The 19,243-nt window shown below is 37.5% G+C and overlaps 1 protein-coding gene across 4 annotated transcripts in view; it reads right to left on the bottom strand.

Annotated features, from left to right (window-relative positions):
• Positions 1 to 2,195: 2,195 nt before the first annotated feature.
• Positions 2,196 to 19,243, bottom strand: part of LOC141363355 (dual specificity protein phosphatase CDC14AB) — a 37,801-nt gene continuing 20,753 nt past the window's right edge. For all 4 annotated transcript variants that reach the window (XM_073866012.1, XM_073866015.1, XM_073866011.1 and 1 more), the window contains 7 exons: positions 16,995 to 17,061; positions 7,220 to 7,282; positions 5,732 to 5,819; positions 4,339 to 4,569; positions 3,556 to 3,694; positions 2,809 to 2,962; positions 2,196 to 2,315 (listed from right to left, as the gene is read on the bottom strand). In XM_073866012.1, the coding sequence (XP_073722113.1) occupies positions 2,211 to 2,315; positions 2,809 to 2,962; positions 3,556 to 3,694; positions 4,339 to 4,569; positions 5,732 to 5,819; positions 7,220 to 7,282; positions 16,995 to 17,061 (847 nt within the window). In that variant the 3' untranslated portion in view covers positions 2,196 to 2,210. The remainder of the gene's footprint in view (positions 2,316 to 2,808; positions 2,963 to 3,555; positions 3,695 to 4,338; positions 4,570 to 5,731; positions 5,820 to 7,219; positions 7,283 to 16,994; positions 17,062 to 19,243) is intronic.

The raw sequence follows: 19,243 nt of genomic DNA on the forward strand, positions 1-19,243 counted from the left end.
ACAAAAAGTATGACTTTATTCAGCATTGTCTTCTCTTCCGGTTCTGTTGTGAACCGCATGCAAGAGACTAAAGTCATGTGACTGCAGTGACGCTAGAGGTCGACCGATATGGCTTTTTCTCTGGCCGATACCGATATTTAGAAATCAGGGCAGCCGATGGCCGATATGTTTGGCCGATTTTCTATATGTATAATAATAATTGTATAATAATCAAAATGTTCTCATCATTAGCAGATATTTTAAATGTAAAAATGTCACTATTTAAGTCAAAGTATTTTTAAAAATTATGACTGGTCTTTCTGAAGAGTTTTACAACCTCGTCTGCACCATGCATTTATCAGACACAGATATTACCTGACACTCTGCTGTCATCATCTTTGATCAGTTTTTTACCATGGCTTTTATTGCTTTGTAGGATAAAATCCTTATTTGGTAGACCTGATAAATTATTTATTCATCATAAAGTTAACATAGTAAATGTCTATGGTTTTTAGTTGAGACTGTTATTTAGGGCAAATCTTTCTATACACATTTACATTCTCATTTCTGAGACGCTATAAGTGACTAATTGTGCTGACAGTGACGTCTTGTGAGTTTAGTGTAGGGACAGATCTGTTGTTTCAACCGTTCATTCAAACGAATCCGTTCAAAGGAGTCAGTTCGCGAATCGGACGCATGGTGTTCTAATCAAGGATGAGCAGCACAAAACTGTAAACAAAGTGTTACTGTAACAACACGAAAAACATTTCCTCGGTGGATATGATTTGGTCTTCCGACCTTTCGCCATCGAGTCAGTTTTGTTTTGAGTAATAAAAGCAGGGAGACAGTTTAAAGACAGAAAGCCTGCATGTGCGCGCGGCTCTGCTCTCTCTGTCACGCAAACAAAGAGTATCATCACTCATTAATCACATGAAATGAGCCTAATTTTTGCACGGACAGTGCACCGCGAGACATAAGCCCGTCGCGCTGTTGCACTGGCTGCTTAATTCGCGCGATCCCACCATCGTTTACTAAAGCTGTTTCTGAACAAGGCACGGCTGCACACACACGGGAGTGATCTGCTTTCAGCAAGAGGCAGCGTCACGAGTTCTACAACAACGCTTAGGTGCCTGCAAATGCGCCTGCCTATTTAATCGGCCAAAATATTTAAAATATGCCAAAAATCGGCCAAATAATCGGCCCGGCCGATAAATCGGTCGACCTCTAAGTGACGCTGGTGACGTGTTATCCTCAGACATGTTTGCGAAGTTTTTTTTTTATAACTTACAGCATGCGTCTCCCTCAGACTGTAATTAAGCTTGGGCGCACAAAAAAAAAATGCTGGGGCCCACCATAATAACACGTCAGCCGCGTCACTGCATAAAGTCGTACTTTTTGTTATTTTTGTACCAAAATGTATTTTCGATGCTTCAACACATTCTAACTGACCCACTGATGTCACATGGACTACTTTGATGATGTTTTCATTACCTTTCTTGGACATGGACAGTATACCTTACATAGATTTTCAATAAAGGGTCAGCAAGCTCTCGGACTAATCATAAAAAAAAACTTAGTGTTTTCGGAGCTCTTACAAGTTTGGAAGGACATGAGGGTGAGTCATAAATTATTTATATTTTTGGGTGAACTGTCCCTTTAATGCAAGAATGCATGCAAAGACCTCAAATTAAAAAACTGTAGCAGTCTTTAGTATTTACTATTGTAAAATGCCTAAATGCTAGTGCTATTGAACCTTACTATAGTAAATATTTAAGTATAGACCAATACAGTTTTACTACTAATATCAATTTACTACAGTTGACAATATAGAATAGTATATTAAACTATAGTTAAAAAAATATGAAGAGTTTCGTTGCAAAACGAGATAAATCCATTTTTTTACATTTTTGTCAAAACATGTTTATTATTATGTTATCATGTTATTATTTTGTTTTATGGTGCTACTTAGCTGTATTTTTTAAGTTATGAAGGTTTAAATCAAAACAAACCAACTGCAGTTGAATTGATATTAATTGGAATGCACAACCAAAAAACGAGATTTCTGAACAATTAAAAAACGATGGTTATCTCGTTTTGCAACGAAACTCTTCATATATACTACAGTTTAGGCATTTCTTAAGTTTTCACACTCATTTGTAGATTTCTGGCCTTAAGTTTATGAAAAGCTGCCAGATTGGTTTAAAAACGTTTATAACCAAAACAGGAGCGTCTTACCTTATAGCTCCAGTCGTAGCAGACCTCGGTTGCCGTCGACCCTTTAAGGCACGCAGTTTGTCTCCTTGAGTCATCCCGAGGTCATTCTCTGCGAAATCGTTCTGTATTAGCAGAACGGACAATGAAATACATCTTCATAGTGGGTTTAGGCATTCAATGTCATATGTAAATATAAAGATGTATGATGAATCAGTGACCATACTGACCACCGGCATTATAGCATCAATAATATCATTGCTAAAAGACTAAAATGGACAGTAATACAGTTTATAAGAACAGTAAAGATTACATCAAACTATATGAAGAGTTTCGTTTCAAAACGAGATAAATCCGTTTTTTTAATTGTTCAGAAATCTCGTTTTTTGGTTGTGCATTCCAATTAATATCAATTTAACTGCAGTTGGTTTGTTTTGTTTTAAACCTTCATAACTTAAAAAATAAAGCTAAGTAGCACCATAAAACAAAATAATAACATGATAACATAATAATAAACATGTTTTGACAAAAATGTAAAAAAATGGATTTATCTCGTTTTGCAACGAAACTCTTCATATACAATCAATGTCTATACTAACAAACATAAATAAGTCTTACATCTTCCATGCGGTCCACACTTTTAGATTTAAAGATGGAGGTGTTCATGGAGAGGTTGTCCATACTAGAGATGAGGTGAGGGACAGATCGTTCCTCGTGCTGCCTCTGCTTGGATCTGTGAATATCTCCATGGGCCCAGAGGGTCGCCTGTTTCCTGTACAGGTAGAAAGAGCGTGAGAAGCACAAAAAGAGGAAAGATTCAATGTGTCCTGCTCATATTGGAATAAATCCCATCGCCAACTCACTGCCAATTCCAGATAACAGGCGCTTTGTATCATAATCTCACACGTTTTGCAATGCCCTAAGGAGGAAACTATGTCTGCAGATAACGTGCATCTATACGGTTCGCATGCTACGGTACACTGCATCTTCTCAGCCCAGCAAAACACTTTAAGAGATTAAATGCCCTTCACTTGACCAGAGCTCTGGTTTAACTCAGACGTGACAGAAATAACACACATAAAGTTTGTTAGTATAAACTTCCAAGTTTGATGATTCAGCGGTAGGGTTACTACTATTGCATCAATTGGATCCGAAATATGTGCTAACCTCTTTGATCTCTTTCGTAAAGGAGTGCGCTCTCGAAAACACTTCAAGCTTTTGAAAATAAAATATATGGATATCTATCAAGCCTCAAATGCTCTCACATATGCATTGCGTAACTGCTTCAATGATAAACAGTGGAGATATTTGAGAGTTGTTTGGGGAGGGCAGTACTGGTGCATTGTGGATAGCGTCACGACTTACTCTTCCAGGTAATGCTGCTGGGGTCCGATGACCGAACCTGGTCTGCAGATGCGTATCCAGGCGATGGCTTCTGCGGCCGTGAAACGGTAATGCTTCATGAGGTAACAGCCAATCAGAGTGCCTGTACGGCCTAAACCGGCTGTGATTGGTTGGAAAAACATTGTAGGAACCATAAATGCACTGAAATATTAGTTATATTTAATGTGACAAATACTACAATATTGATTCATGTCACAGGCGTTGCTTTTTTCTAACAAGCCCATGAGACTCTCTATTGTTTAAAGGTGCAGTGTGTAATTTTTAGATGGATCTCTTAAAAGAAACGCAAAATAATATACAAAACTATATTATCAGTGGTGTATAAAGACCTTTTAAAATGACCCATTATGTTTTTATAACCTTAGAATGAGACGTTTTTCTCTACATACACATGGAAGTCACCATTTTGTGCCGCTATGTTTCTACAGAAGCCCTTAATGGACAAACGTTTTTACTAAGTTGTCTTCGATGATGAAATGTTTGTCCGGTGGTGGCTATCGTAGCTTCTATATGCATTTCAAAAGCGAGGGTTGGGCAGTGGACTGAGCCATTGGTTGCAATTCGCAACCTCACAACTAGATGCCACTAAAATGTATACACTGCGCCTTTAATGCAATACGTAACAACAAAACTCATAACCATTTTGACAACAATTATCCTTTTTTGGCAAAATAGTAGTAAGTAGGTCAATGAGGCAGCATTTCCATATCTTTGATTCAAGTGTTTGTTTTTTTGCCGCCTCACCTTTGCAGTGCACGGCGACCGCCCCATCCGTGCTCTCGCACACGTGCAGAAAGCGTCGGGTGATGACGTCGCTGGGCGTGCTGCCGTCAACGAAGAACAGGTCGTAGTGATCGAACCCGGCGTCCGTGAAACGCTTGGCGTCATAGATCTTCTTGTTGAGACGGACTATGGTGGTGACGTTGTGTTTGCGGAAATAAGGGAAGTAAGCCTCTGGCGCGTGGAGGGGATAACCTAAAATCATAGAAAAGGGGAAGATTGATGTATAGTATATCCATTTGTACAATTTTTTTTCTTCATTTTTTTAGGTGTGGGTTTTTACTATATATGGGGTGTTAAAAAAATTGTTAAAATTTAAATCATTGCTATGTTCTGCGTGGCTTCATACTATGGAGGACGAAAAATGACTTATCCAATACTGCATTGAGAGAGGTTGGGGCTGCATAACATACGGACATGGAAATACAGAAATGTAGAAATACAGAAATAAATGTAGAATTGCATAAATAAATGTAAAAAATGAATAAATAAATGTAGAAATAAATGTAGTGGTGCAAATATAATTAAATGTTAAAGTTTGAAAACAATATATTTATGTCTGCTTTTTTATTTCTGCATTTATGTATTATTCATTTATTTATTTCTACATGTATTTTTTAATTCATTCATTTATGCATTTATTTATTTATACACAAGTCATTTTTCGTCCTCCATATCATACCTGTTCAAAAGAGTCCCACTCCCAATTCTCTGTTAGATTTTGATCCCTAATTATGACTCGGGAAAATCCTTCAATGCAACCTTATGTATTGTTTCACCCATTTTATCACCTGCCAGGCCAAAAATTACAACTCTGACCATCTCCTCGAAACTCTGCATGGCTTTTCAAGTACCACGATTACATTACATCATGTTATTACCTAAACAACAGCGCCCTCTACTGTCAAACACATAAATATCATCAGAAGGGAGTTAAAAAAGGAAAATTCTGTCATCATTTACTCACTCTCATATATATAAATATGTAAATATATATATAAAGGTTAAAGGTTAAAGATTTATACAAGTTTGTAACATGTAAATTAAATTACACAATTTTTATTTTTGGGTGAACTATCGCTTCAAGTTGACCATATCAATGACAATATTCACTTCAGAAAGGGAAAACCCAGGGAACTAAATTAAATGAATGTGTTGCTGTATAGCTTGGTGGTAGAGCAGTGTGTTGGCAGCACAAAAGGTCATGGGTTCGAATCCAGGGAACACGCATACTAATAAAAATGTATAACTCGTAATTCACTGCAAACTGCTTTGGATAAAAGTGATTGACAAATGCATAAACAGAAATGAATATAGCATACAAGCTACATGGAGTGAGGCAAAGTATTCGGCTTACCGTTTTCTACTTTACTTTTCGGATGTGGCCCGCTGAATGCAAGAAGTTTGCCAGGGATGATCCAATTCAGATCGCCATTCTCTACACGCTAAACATACAGAAAAACATAAATTTAAGGTGACAAGGAGATAAGATAAAAGAGCAAAAAGATAAAAATCCAGACTAAAGTCTAATAATTGAATTTTGATGAGAAGCATCAAAGTTTGATTTCAGTCATTGATTTAAATCTTACTCAGTCAATATTAAAGATATCAAGGTTATATTTTCATATAAGTAATATTTTTTTACATCATGTAGGATGATTTATGTAGAAAATAGGGATGGGCAATATAAACGATATGCAATATAAACGATAGAAAATTGGCATACGATAGAGATTTTCAATCTATTGCACTATCGCGATAATGCGTGTTGATGACACAATCTACCCGCGAACTTTAGCCACGAGCTGCAGCCGAATAAACATGGATGAAAGCGTCAGCGAAACAGAGGAACTCGTGAAAAAGACCGATGCAACATCTATTTTGGTAATTAACACCATTAAGCCATAAGTTACATAAGTTAACTGCTGCTCCACGCGCGAAATTGCCATTATGGTCTAGTAATTGTGAAACATGCAATATATATATGCAATATATATATGCAGTATAGTCCCCACAAGCATTTAAAGTGTTTAGTGTTAAATAATTAACTGTGTTTTTAGCAGATAGATCTTGTCGGCTTTATCATTTTAAAAGTAGATCACCACACAAAAAAGTCTGGACACCCATGCTGTAGAGTGTGTCAGGCAAAAGTTCCAGCTAAGAAGTAACAAGGTAACAAGACTAATCTGGCCATAACGGTTTACTTTTTTAGCAGTTTGGCTTTTGTAAGGGTCTATATAACCTGTTCTGAAACGAGTCTATTGAAATTATTATATCGCAATACATATCGCTATCGCAAGAGGCTGCAATGTATAATGCAATATGGATTTTAGGCCATATCGCCCATCCCTAGTAGAAAACAGTAAATCACAAAAATGACTTCTGCTGGGTTTTCACATATACAAAAAACAGCAGGCATGTGTGTAACAGGCGACCCAATGTGTCCAATTTGGATAAAACTCCTATAAATCCTGAGAATATATTATAATAGAAAGCAATCCCTTACGAAAATGAACTATGAACTATGGTATTTGTTGTAATACCACAAATGTACTATTTATACTCAAAATAGTAACCATAGTTTTAAGTAGGAAACCTAATACAAATGGTAATAGAAAAAAACAAATATTGGTTAATTTTCCAGTGGGTTTTATTAAATGATCATAGCATGCCAATAAATCAGTTTAAGGCTTGTTTGGTGTATGATTTAAATTAGATTGATCAGACACTGGCATAAGATGAAATGTCTTCAGGCCTGGCATATACAATAAGATTATGCAACAGGTTTGATTCATGTAATTCCAGGTAAAAGGATCGCCTGCCGGTAGTGAAAGAGTGCTGTTACCTCATAATGCTCATACTCGTGGACCTCAAACGTCTCAAAGTTTAAGAATCCGTGCTGAAGGGCCTGTAAAACAGTTAAAAACAACCAACATCAGTATTAAAACGCCTCTATTATAAAGCATTTAAACAAGTCCAATAAAGATCTGATGTTTGTAAACACAGACCGAAAACCTGCAACTGTCACTCATCTTAAAAAAGGGACCATAAAATGAAGACAACAATGAACTGATGTAAAGATTGTGGCAGTCAGATTATATGGTGACTGCAAAATGATTTTACGCAGTGCCCGAAAATAGTCCCCCGCTATTGAAAGTAACCATTATTGCGCCTGCTGCAGCCATGTTACGGCAGCAAAGTCCTTGATTATTACGCCAGAATGAGAATATACAGTTGTGTTCAAAATTATTCAACCCCAACTGAAATTGATTGTTTTGGCCGGTTTGACATTGATTTTGATCATTCAGTCATCCTGCTTACAATTACATCAAAGAGGCATGTGTAGGTCAGACAAATATAACATAACATTTATAATGAAATAACCACAAATGTCTTTTCTGTGCTCACATCATTTTCAGTTTTATTCAACCCCCAAGTGACATTCAATCTTAGTACTTAGTACAACATCCTTTTACAGTTAAAACAGCTTTTAAACGTGAAGCATAGCTTGACACAAGTGTCTTGCAGCGATCTACGGGTATCTTCGCCCATTCATCATGGGCAAAAGCCTCCAGTTCAGTCACATTCTTAGGCTTGCGCACTGCAACTGCTTTCTTTAAGTCCCACCAGAGGTTCTCAATCGGATTTAAGTCTGGTGACTGCGATGGCCACTTCAAAATGTTCCAGCCTTTTTTCTGCAACCATGCTCTAGTGGATTTGGAGGTATGCTTGGGACCCTTGTCCTGTTGAAAGGTCCAACGTCTCCCAAGCCTCAGGTTTGTGACGGACTGCAACACATTGTCATCCAATATCTCCTGGTACTGAAGAGAATTCATGGTACCTTGCACACGCTGAAGTTTCCCTGTACCTGCAGAAGCAAAACAGCCCCAAAGCATGATTGACCCCCCACCATGCTTCACAGTAGGCAAGGTGTTCTTTTCTTCATGGGCCTTGTTTTTCCTCCTCCAAACATAGCGTTGATCCATGGGCCCAAACAGTTCTAATTTTCCACAGAACACTATCCCAAAACTTCTGTGGTTTGTCCACATGACTTTTGGCATACTGCAGTCGACTCTTCTTATTCTTTGGAGACAGCAAGGGGGTGCGCGCCTGGGAGTTCTGGCATGGAGGCCTTCAGTACGCAGGGTGCGCCGTATTGTCTGAGCAGAAACTTCAGTACCCACATCTGACAAATCTTTTCTCAGTTCCTCAGCAGTCACACGGGGACTTTTTTCCACTCTACGCTTCAGATAGCGCACAGCAGTCGCAGTTAGCATCTTTTTTCTGCCACGACCAGGAAGCGTTTCAACAGTGCCCTTTGCCTTGAATTTGCGAATGATGCTTCCTATGGTGTCTCTTGGTATGTTTAACATCTTTGCAATCTTCTTATAGCCATTGCCCTTCCTGTGAAGATTAATCACCTCTTCTCTTGTCTTCCTGGACCATTCTTTTGACTTCACCATGTTTGTAACCACACCAGTAAATGTTTAGAAGGAGTTGAGTATCACAGTCATTTTAAAGCTGCCTAATTGGTGCTTATTAGGCTTTATTGCTGTTCCCTGACATCCACAGGTGTTTTCAATACCTGATTGAAAACACTTCAATGAACCTCTGTTCTTCAGAGTGGTAGTTCTTTAAGGGGTTGAATAATTGTGTCAATGAAGAATTCACAAAAGAAACATTTACTACTATATTACAAAACCAATTGATGTCATTTTAGTTGCATATGGTTCTTTAAGAAGTCATTGTAGGATTTCATTCTGAATACAATTACAAATGTACACTAAATTCCCTAAAACCCTTAACAGCATTGGGGGGTTGAATAATTTTGAACACAACTGTAGTTCCTAGCCATATCGGCCTAGAAAATCGCATCTTTTAATTTTCCGTTGGTCTTAGTACAAGATGTAACTACAGAAAAATATTGACACTTTTTGGTCAATTTTAAGCATGATGCTAATGGTTAGGGATGCACCGATATGGAAATTTTGGCCGATACCGATAACTCTTTATATTTGGGGGCTGATAAATATTCATATTAATTCCACAATGAAAAACTCCCAGACCGCAGACATCTTGTCTTTGCGCTAGACTAGCATACTCTTCTTAAGCCCGCAACACGCGTCATCTTCATGCTATGTCACAGAAAGCACCAATCAAAACTTCACATGGCCAGCAATGAGCAAGTGAAGTGGTTCAACAAACCAAAATAATCCATAACTTATCGGCTTTCATTTATCGGCCAAATTTTGCTATCAGACCGATAACCGATAATATTAAAAATAAGCAGTTATCGGCCGATAACGATATGTCGGCCGATATATCATGCATCCCTACTAATGGTCAAATCATACTCAATGAATTAATGCTAAGCTATGCTAAAATTGGTACCACCAGACCCAAAGATTGGCTTGAAGGGATTCCAAAACGGTAAACATCAAAATGTTTAATAATAGGGAGCTGGAAAATGAGCATATTTTCAAAAAAAGTGGAGTGTCCCTTGAATGGTTAATATCGCTGTACTTTTCAGAAGTGTAAACACAATGGCAGAAATCTCAGACTTCACTAGAAATAAAAAGGAAGGCATTTTTTAATATACTGTGGTTGTTTTCAGTGTGATTACAACAGGGTTCCCACACCTTAGTTAACTTCAAATTCAAAGACCTTTCAGTGACTTTCCAGGTCCACCACCACCCTCAAATTCAAGGACTAAATGTGGGGACACATTTCAAGCGAGAGCAAGGTTACATCGTGTTACCTTTTAAGATACATTGTAACAGTTCCCTTTCGAAGGAACTAGTGCTGCATCACTACGGTGACACTTTGAGGACGCCTCCAGGGGTAAGTGCGTCTGAATGTGTACATCAGTCAATTCAACTAATGGTAAGGCTTAACGACAAAGACAAGGTGACGCAGGTGCCATGAAGTATATGGCTATCTGAAATATTGCCAAAGACGGCATTACAGGGACGCTGGAAGTATGTCAAGGGAGACACAGTGTCTCGTTCCCTTTTCAGGGAACAACAGTTACATACATAACCTGAGACGTTTTCATGTGTCAAACACAACTATGCAAAAAAGCATTTTGGTATGAATCAACATTCGCATACAGAAGATATAAGCATTTAAAGCAAACAGTTTAGCACGTGTGCTTAAAAAGTCTAGAATTTTATGATATTATCCTACACTACACAGGGAATAATATGGATTTTTTCCAGAAAACTTCTTGCATAAAATAGATTCAAGCACTTTCAATGACCTGTATCTATGTATGTATATTTTCAAAAACTTCCCAGGGCCTTGAATTCCCCCCCAGATTCACAAACTTTCAAGGACTTCAAGGACCCGTGGGAACCCTGTATCTCGGTATATGAATCCTATCTATATTTAATGTATTAAATATCTGCCAGTTGACTCATTTAATTACCGCCCTGCCCTGCTTTCACATACAGTACGAAACCTTTTGACTGTCTACATCACCCAAACAACAACAACGACAATGAACTCTACACGTGCAGCTTTAATGCAGATGTACAACAGATGGCCGTGTCCATTTACACACACATATCTGATCCAGACAGCTCACTTGCATGGTTTCTCCCAGGCCGTGGTTATGTAACTGTACTCTGGTCCAGGACCGGTTTAATCGAATAAGCCTAGATGACCTCATCCTCTCTGCTGCTGATGGGAAAAGAGCTTACAGGTGAAATTTGCGTCAATGTGGATGAGTGATTGAAGATTTAGGCCATGTTGGCGTTACTTAACAGTCTCCTGAAACACCCAGGAGATCTAGATGGTGGGCAGAAGGTTGGGGGTTCAAACTGTAACAAGGGATAATCCATAAGCTATCAACGTTGAGTCATGAATGGGAACACTTAAAGGAATAGTCTACTCATTTTCAATATTAAAATATGTTATTACCTTAACTAAGAATTGTTGATACATCCCTCTATCATCTGTGCGCGTGCACATAAGCGCTGGAGCGCGCTGCGATGCTTCGATAGCATTTAGCTTAGCCCCATTCATTCAATGGTACCATTTAGAGATGAAGTTAGAAGTGACCAAACACATCAACGTTTTTCCTATTTAAGACGAGTAGTTATACGAGCAAGTTTGGTGGTACAAAATAAAACGTAGCGCTTTTCTAAGCGGATTTAAAAGAGGAGCTACATTTTATGGCGTAATAGCACTTTTGGGAGTACTTTGACTCGGCGCAGTAACACCCTCCCTCTCCCATTATGAGAGTGAGAAGGGGAGCGGACTTTTCAGGCGAGTCGAAGTACTCCCAAAAGTGCTATTACGCCATAAAATATAGTTCCTCTTTTAAATCCGCTTAGAAAAGCGCTACGTTTTATTTTGTACCACCAAACTTGCTCGTATAACTACTCGTCTTAAATAGGAAAAACGTTGATGTATTTGGTCACTTCTAACTTTATCTCTAAATGGTACCATTGAATGAATAGGGCTAAGCTAAATGCTATCAAAGCAACGCAGCGCGCTCCAGCGCTTACGTGCACGCACACAGATGACAGAGGGATGTATCAACCCTTCTTAGTTAAGGTAATAACATATTTTAATATTGAAAATGAGTAGACTATTCCTTTAACCAGTGGTAGCTTTAACAATTGAGACTCGCCTAGCGGCCCAATTCGTATACAATCCGTCCTAAATAGTATTCGAAATAGGAGTTGAAATCCTTAAAGCAGCTTAAAATTCAAAATGCAGACCCATGCAGACCCTTTTTGTCTGATATTACCCACAAATGAAAGTTAGAAATAAACAGAAGAGCTTGACTTTTTAGGATTGCTTTTTGCAAAGATCCCACAAACAACCTTTCCATTACCAGGCCAGATGTTTAACCCCTTGCTATGCCACATCACTACAAAAACAGCTGAGCTCATGATGGTAAAAGGGCATTAAGTGCTCTGCAAATGGTGATGTGATTTCATTAACAGGCTTCAGTGTTTATCTCCCCACCAGAAGCTCAATGAGAGATGAAGTGTGAGTCACAAAACGAAAAAGGCTGTTAATGACAGCCAAAGGCAACAGAAATAAAGCTGTCACATATGCCCATCTAAAACCAAATCGTGCGATGGTAAGAGAGGACCCAAATGTCCACAGGTTTATACTTATCCAGATTCAAATCGATTTACAGTGCATTCAAAGCTACACATTTTATGAAGGTGGGCATTCCCTAGGTGCGAACCCATGACCTTGAGATTGCAAAAACAACGCTCTTATCAAATGTAAACATATATTAAGTAAACCATGGAAATTGTGTGACATGTTTTCTTTGATGTGGGCTGAGCAAAGCACATTCCAGAGTTTAAGGCGACTCAAGAATGCATGCTCACCGTGCTGAACGTGTCTTTCCAGTGTGCCGGGATGATGTCACGTCGATATTAGTCTATTTGCGGAGTTGTTGCTGAGATACTCAAAACATACAGTAGAAACGCATGCTTGACAAACACACTTCTACACAGCAGCCAGTTCGAAGAATTCAACTAGCAACACCTATTTGGGTAATAGTGTCTACTTCGAGTCGCAAAAAAACATTTGGGAATGTCATCGACCAAAACTCCAACTTTTCATTGTGCTTTGGAGAGGAGTTTAGAAAACACTGCAAAAAATGATTAAAGATTTTCTTAGTATTTTTGTCTTGTTTATAGTAAAAGTATCTAAACATTCTTAAATTAAGATGCTTTTTCTTGATCAGCAAAACGACCCAAGAAAACAAGTCTAGTTATTAGATGTTATTAAATGATTTTGTGCATGAAACAAGCAAAAAAAAAAAAATCTGCCCATGGGTAAGCAAAATATCTTAAACCCTAAATTCAAGAAAAATTCAAGAAAAATTTACTTACCCCATTGGCAGATTTCTTTGCTTGTTTTATGCACAAAATCACTTAAATTTGATATTTTTGGTCTAATAACTAGACTTATTTTCTTGGGTCGTCTTGCTCATCAAGAAAAAACATCTTAATTTAAGAATTTTTAGATATTTTTATTGAAAACAAGACAAAAATACTGCACTGCAAAAAATGACCAAAAGTACTTAGTACTTTTGTCTTGTTTTCAGTACAAATATTTAAAAATTCTTAAATTAAGATGAGCAAAATGACCTAGGAAAATAAGTCTAGTTTTAAGACAAAAAATATACAATTTAAGCAAATTTGTGCTTAAAACAAACAAAAAAATCTGCCAATGGAAAAAGAAAAATTTTCTTGAATTAAGTGTTTATGAAAAAATAAACTTATTTTAAGAAAATTTTTCTTATTCCATTGGCAGATTTTTTTGTGCTTGTTTTAAACACTACTTAAATGTTATTATTTTTGTCTAAAAACTAGACAAAAACTTATTTTCCAGGGTTCTTGCAGGTTTCAGCAAGTTAAATTTAAGACCTTTTAAGACCATTATGAGTAAAATTTAAGACCAACACGACACATTACTAGAAGCATTCAAATGATCTCAGAAAATCTTAAAACGTTCTATTTTTATTGATTCAGTTATAGAAAAATATAAAATGAACGCAGTTTTAAAACAGATAATCAAAATACATGGAAATACATTATGCTTAACTCTATTAGACCGCGAGTGTTGGCGCCGACAAATTTTACCCATAGCCCTTTAGGAAGAGACTTCTGACAATGGAAGCCCAAAAATGGCTCATAGTGAGCCATTGATATACATTGAGTTAGAGGCAAAGAGCTGTGATTTTTCTTAATTAATAGTCAAGAAATGCATTGATTTACAATATTTATACATCACACTAATATGTGTAAGTAGTATTTTTATAAAATTCTATCAACAATGTTTTTTGACAAATAAAATTCACTAATATTAGATCAGTTAGTATGGTCAGCTGCTGGTTTGTGCCTAGTTTTACACTGCCTCATACAACTTTAAAGCTTTAAATTGCATCACACTCTGTAGTACGTAAGCTTATAGGGGAGGTTTCCCAGACAGGGATAAGAGCTTTCCAAACTTGAAAACAATTTGCACTGACATATCTTAAAATACATCAAAATGCACACAAGTAATGGTTTTAGTAAGGCATGTTTATTCAAACTAGTTATATATGTCATAATTAAACTAAGACCTAGTCCTGGTTTAAGCTAATCCCTGCCCGGGAAACCACCCCATAATGTTTAATGTACAACTGACTGTGTGCTGTGTATATCTTGTGCCTGTTTATAAATATACAAAGAACAAAAGATCACTTTCAATTATTATTAATCCCTAAAAGCATTAATATATGCATTTTATTAATACAAGTTTTTAATAAATTAATGTATTGCATTTAATTGAATACAGAATCACAGAGCCAAAAAAACACTCCACCCATACGTTTTATGCATAAATATGCACTATACTGTATACTGCCATCAGGTTTAATAGCCTCTCTAATTACACAATAACGGATGAATCTGCATTAAGAAAATGAAATTTACCATTAAAAGGCTGTTTGATATGTGCTGCTAACGTTATCCACTAAGACCGTTTCTCAATCCGAAGGCTGTAGCCTCCGAAGGGTCGCATTTCTTATTTCAGACTTTGAAACTCAGACTCTTATTTAACTTTGAAATTAACTTTAAAATATTGATTATTATTCTTAGTTAATCGTTAATTGTTGTAATATGCTTATGACTTGCGAATGTAATGCTCAGTTAACTTAAATAAACCAGGCGATGCCGTATGCAGCAGCCTGCCTATGCGAAAGGGCTCTGATCTACCGCTGTTCATTTAACCGTAACTCCTGAAGCATTTGCGCAATCAAAAAGTTTGAATTGTTCCTAAAAGAAGACAATTGCACTTTTTTGAAATATATGGTTTATTACGGTACTTTCTTGCTTTCCGTCTGTCAATCGCTGATGTTTGTGGAGAGCTGAAGGGAAAGCGTGTTAGGTTCAAGTGCATCGCAGCAAAGAGCAATATTAAAGTCTAAAATATAAAACTGTGTAACACTAAAGCTGACACGCTGTTGGTGGCTCGTGACTCGACGGCCCGACTGTTTAAGTTGATTTTCAATAAAGCAGCATTGATTTTTGTTCGCTTCTGTGTCCTCTATGTTTCAGAACCTGGCAAATGCTCAGGTAAGCCACCGGCTTATAAATTACCCCGAAAAAGATTTTTGCTTATACAGAACTAAGTTTAAGGATTGTTTCTCGCCAAACCCACAGTAAACAGTCAGATCACAACACCTGAAATATAGCTTATGGCACGATTTGCGTGGATTATGACAAAGGGCGGAACGTTTCTTTTTAGAGACCCACCATCATACACTTTCTGCCTCCGCCACTGAATTAAGTTAGTTCTTCAGCGTTTTAAATTACTATTTTATATTCTGCGGACAACGCGTTTTGGGAATGAAAAGAAGTAAGAAATTTAAGACTTGGGTAAATTAAATTTAAGACCTGGGATAAAAATCTGGGTGTTTTTAAGACTTTTTAAGGCCTTAAATTTAACATTCTGAATTTTAGACTTTTTAAGACTTTTTAAGACCCCGCGGGAACCCTGATTTTCTTAGGTGATTCTGCTCATCAAGAAAATAGATCTTAATTTAAGAATTTTTAGATTTTTTTTACTGAAAACTATACTAAGTCATTTATTGCAGTGTGTCAACCCTCTTGTTTTTCCCGGGATTCTCTGATATTTTACCATTCTTTCCCGTCATCATCCCGTTTAAATAATTTCCCATATTTTAGTCTTTCTATAAAAAAATCCCACTTGCTGTATTTGACGTTTGCTACATTCCCCTTCATCACTGCAAAAAATTACTTCGTATTTTTTGTCTTTATTTTAAAAAAAGATATTTGTACTAAAAAACAAGATGCATTTTCTCGATGAGAAAAATGACCTAGGAACACTGCAAAAAATGATTTTCAAGAAAATAAATTTAGTATTTTTGTCTTGTTTTCAGTAAAAATATCTAATAAATTCTTATATTAAGATGCATTTTCAACAAAACGACTCAAGAAAATAAGTCTAGTTTTTAGACCAAAGATATCAAATGCAAGTGATTTTGTGCATGAAACAAGCAAAAAAATCTTTGAATTAAATTAAATTTGATATTTTTGGTCTAAAAACTAATTCAAAGATTTTTTGCTTGTTTCATGCACAAAATCACTCACATTTGATATTTTTGGTCTAAAAACTAGACTTATTTTCTTGGGTCGTTTTGCTCATCAAGAAAAAGCATCTTAACTAAGAATGTTTAGATATTTTTACTGAAAACAAGACAAAAATACTAAGAATTTTTTTTCTTGAAAATCATTTTTTGCAGAGTGGGTACATATATCCGAGAGAAACCAACTTCTGTAATTAAATTAGGCAGGACTGGATTTGCCCATTGAGATCTGATTGGATCGATTGAAGTTGGGTTGTGTTGCTAATTGCTAATCGCAGCTATCTTCTCCTGGACCCTGCCCACCTGCCATACCATATGATCGGAAGTAATGAGAGCTCGCTTTGAGGAGGGGAGGAGATTTGCGGTTTTGATTAAAGATTATGAGGGCACATTCATTTTTAAAAAAATAATGAAGCTCACAAATTAAGTAATTTGTAAAAAAAATACCACAATATTCCAAAACTTTAACTATAGTGACATGTGTATCTCTCACCTTCCTAATGCCTTGCAAACAGTCGAGAACAGTCAAATTGTGTGTGCAATTCCCAAATGAAGCATCCCTGAAAGAAGAGAGAAAAAGCATATTAAAAAACTTTTACCGTGTAGATGCAAGTCACACTAAAAAACTTTTACCGTGTAGATGCAAGTCACACGAGATCAAATTCACCCACCCATTTCCTTCTCACACCCATGCCAATACACAAAGTCCCATTATGTGCAAACGAAACACCACCACTGTGGCCGGCTTTCTTCCGCAGTAAACCATTACCACTGAATGCAAGCAACTGGGTCAGTCTCTTTGTATTCAGGTATGGGAGAAGGGCGAGATGGAGAACATAGGCCACAAGAGGTAAAGAAACAAAAAGAGACCAAACCTCAAATCTGTCCAGTCTGCACACAAAGGCTAGGGTCATCTCTAGAGTCAAGGCGGCATAATAAACATATCATCGACAAGGATGTTTTTTGTTTTGAAAAGAAGATAAAGCCTCCAGAATCAAGGGAACGAGTCTTGGTGCTTTGCAGTATGCATATGCTTAACTCGGTTTTATGATGCAGAGGCTGGATTGCATAAAAAGTAGGTCAGTATTCTACTGGGTCTCCCGTTGTGTCTTAATGGAAAGACATCAGACTGCACTCAACCCACACGCATACCCAAACTCCCACAAGATGGCAAAGAGTTTGTTTGCATGTTGGCGCTCTTAACAATGCCTTTAAAACTGATGTACAACATAATCTTTATGATAATACTCTTTCATTTCACAAAATATTCTTCTTTCATGTCTCACCTAGCTGATAGATGGACAAATCCAGCTTTAACCCTGTCCATCTATAAAATTTAATTATTAATAATTTTTGCAATTTAACGAATACCTATTTCATTGCTAAAAACAAGGTTATTTTGTGTACTTGGTATAATACAATGTGTTCGTGTGGTTTATGGTTATAAAACACATTATTTTCCACATACCGTATATTTTTGTAGCGTTGTGATTGGCCTATATACCTCTGACGTCAGCCAGAAATGTTACGCTCCTTACCATGTTTGAAAGATTCGGTCACAATGCAATGCTAACAGGAGTTAAATTACAGGCTATGAGTCCAAGCGCGAGGAATCATAATAATGTCGGTCTTTACTACATTATAAATCCCAAGAAATACACTGTTACCTACAATCGGTGTGTTTGTTGTAGTCCAAGAAAAGAGATTTACGTTGGAGACGATAACTTGCATCATGGTTTACTTTGGGGTTTGTACCTTTCGCATATCATTAACATGTACTAATACACACTTACACACCAAAGGGAAACGTAAAATCGTGAATCGGATCAAAGGTGCTCTTTAATACAAACTTTATTTAAAGTGAATTGCAGTCGGAGACGATGGTGTAGTGGGCAGCATTCCAACATGTGGTGCTTTCGCACTTTCAGGGACCCGAGTTCGATTCCCAGGTCGTGGCCATTTGCCAATCCCGTACCCCTCTCTCTGCCCTGTACTTTCCTGTCCTCTCCTCAATTACTCTCAAAAGAATGGCAAAATGGCCAAAAAAAACCTAAAGTGACTTGCAGCACACAATTGCATAGACTTCACCAGATATCTCCACGTGTCTAAAATTCGGCACGAAACAGAAGTTGTCTGAATTTCCCTACTGTGACATTTATCTGAGTGAAACAGCTTCCGAAATGATTTCAGGAACTTATTTTGTCCATCGCCAACTGATTAAATCGTTGGAAGTTGGGCATTGCTAACAAAACCTCAGAAGCCCCGCCCTCGCACAAGGAAAATAAGGAAAGTCGTTTTGAGGGGGGTTGGAGGCTTCTGCTTAGGCCACATGAATTAAAAAACGAACAATAAAGAAGTGCACAGATAAATCATTTATTAAAAACACTACAATAAACTAAAAAAATAAGAATGGTCAATTTCCATTCATGGCTCATAGAACGACAACCCCAACGGCTACGACAACCCCAACGGCTACGACAACCCCAACGGCTACGACAACCCCAACGGCTACGACAACCCCAACGGCTACGACAACCCCAACGGCTACGACAACCCCAACGGCTACGACAACCCCAACGGCTACGACAACCCCAACGGCTACGACAACCCCAACGGCTACGACAACCCCAACGGCTACGACAACCCCAACGGCTACGACAACCCCAACGGCTACGACAACCCCAACGGCTACGACAACCCCAACGGCTACGACAACCCCAACGGCTACGACAACCCCAACGG

The sequence above is a fragment of the Misgurnus anguillicaudatus genome, unplaced genomic scaffold (assembly GCF_027580225.2).
Source record: "Misgurnus anguillicaudatus unplaced genomic scaffold, ASM2758022v2 HiC_scaffold_34, whole genome shotgun sequence".
Lineage (NCBI taxonomy): Eukaryota > Metazoa > Chordata > Actinopteri > Cypriniformes > Cobitidae > Misgurnus > Misgurnus anguillicaudatus.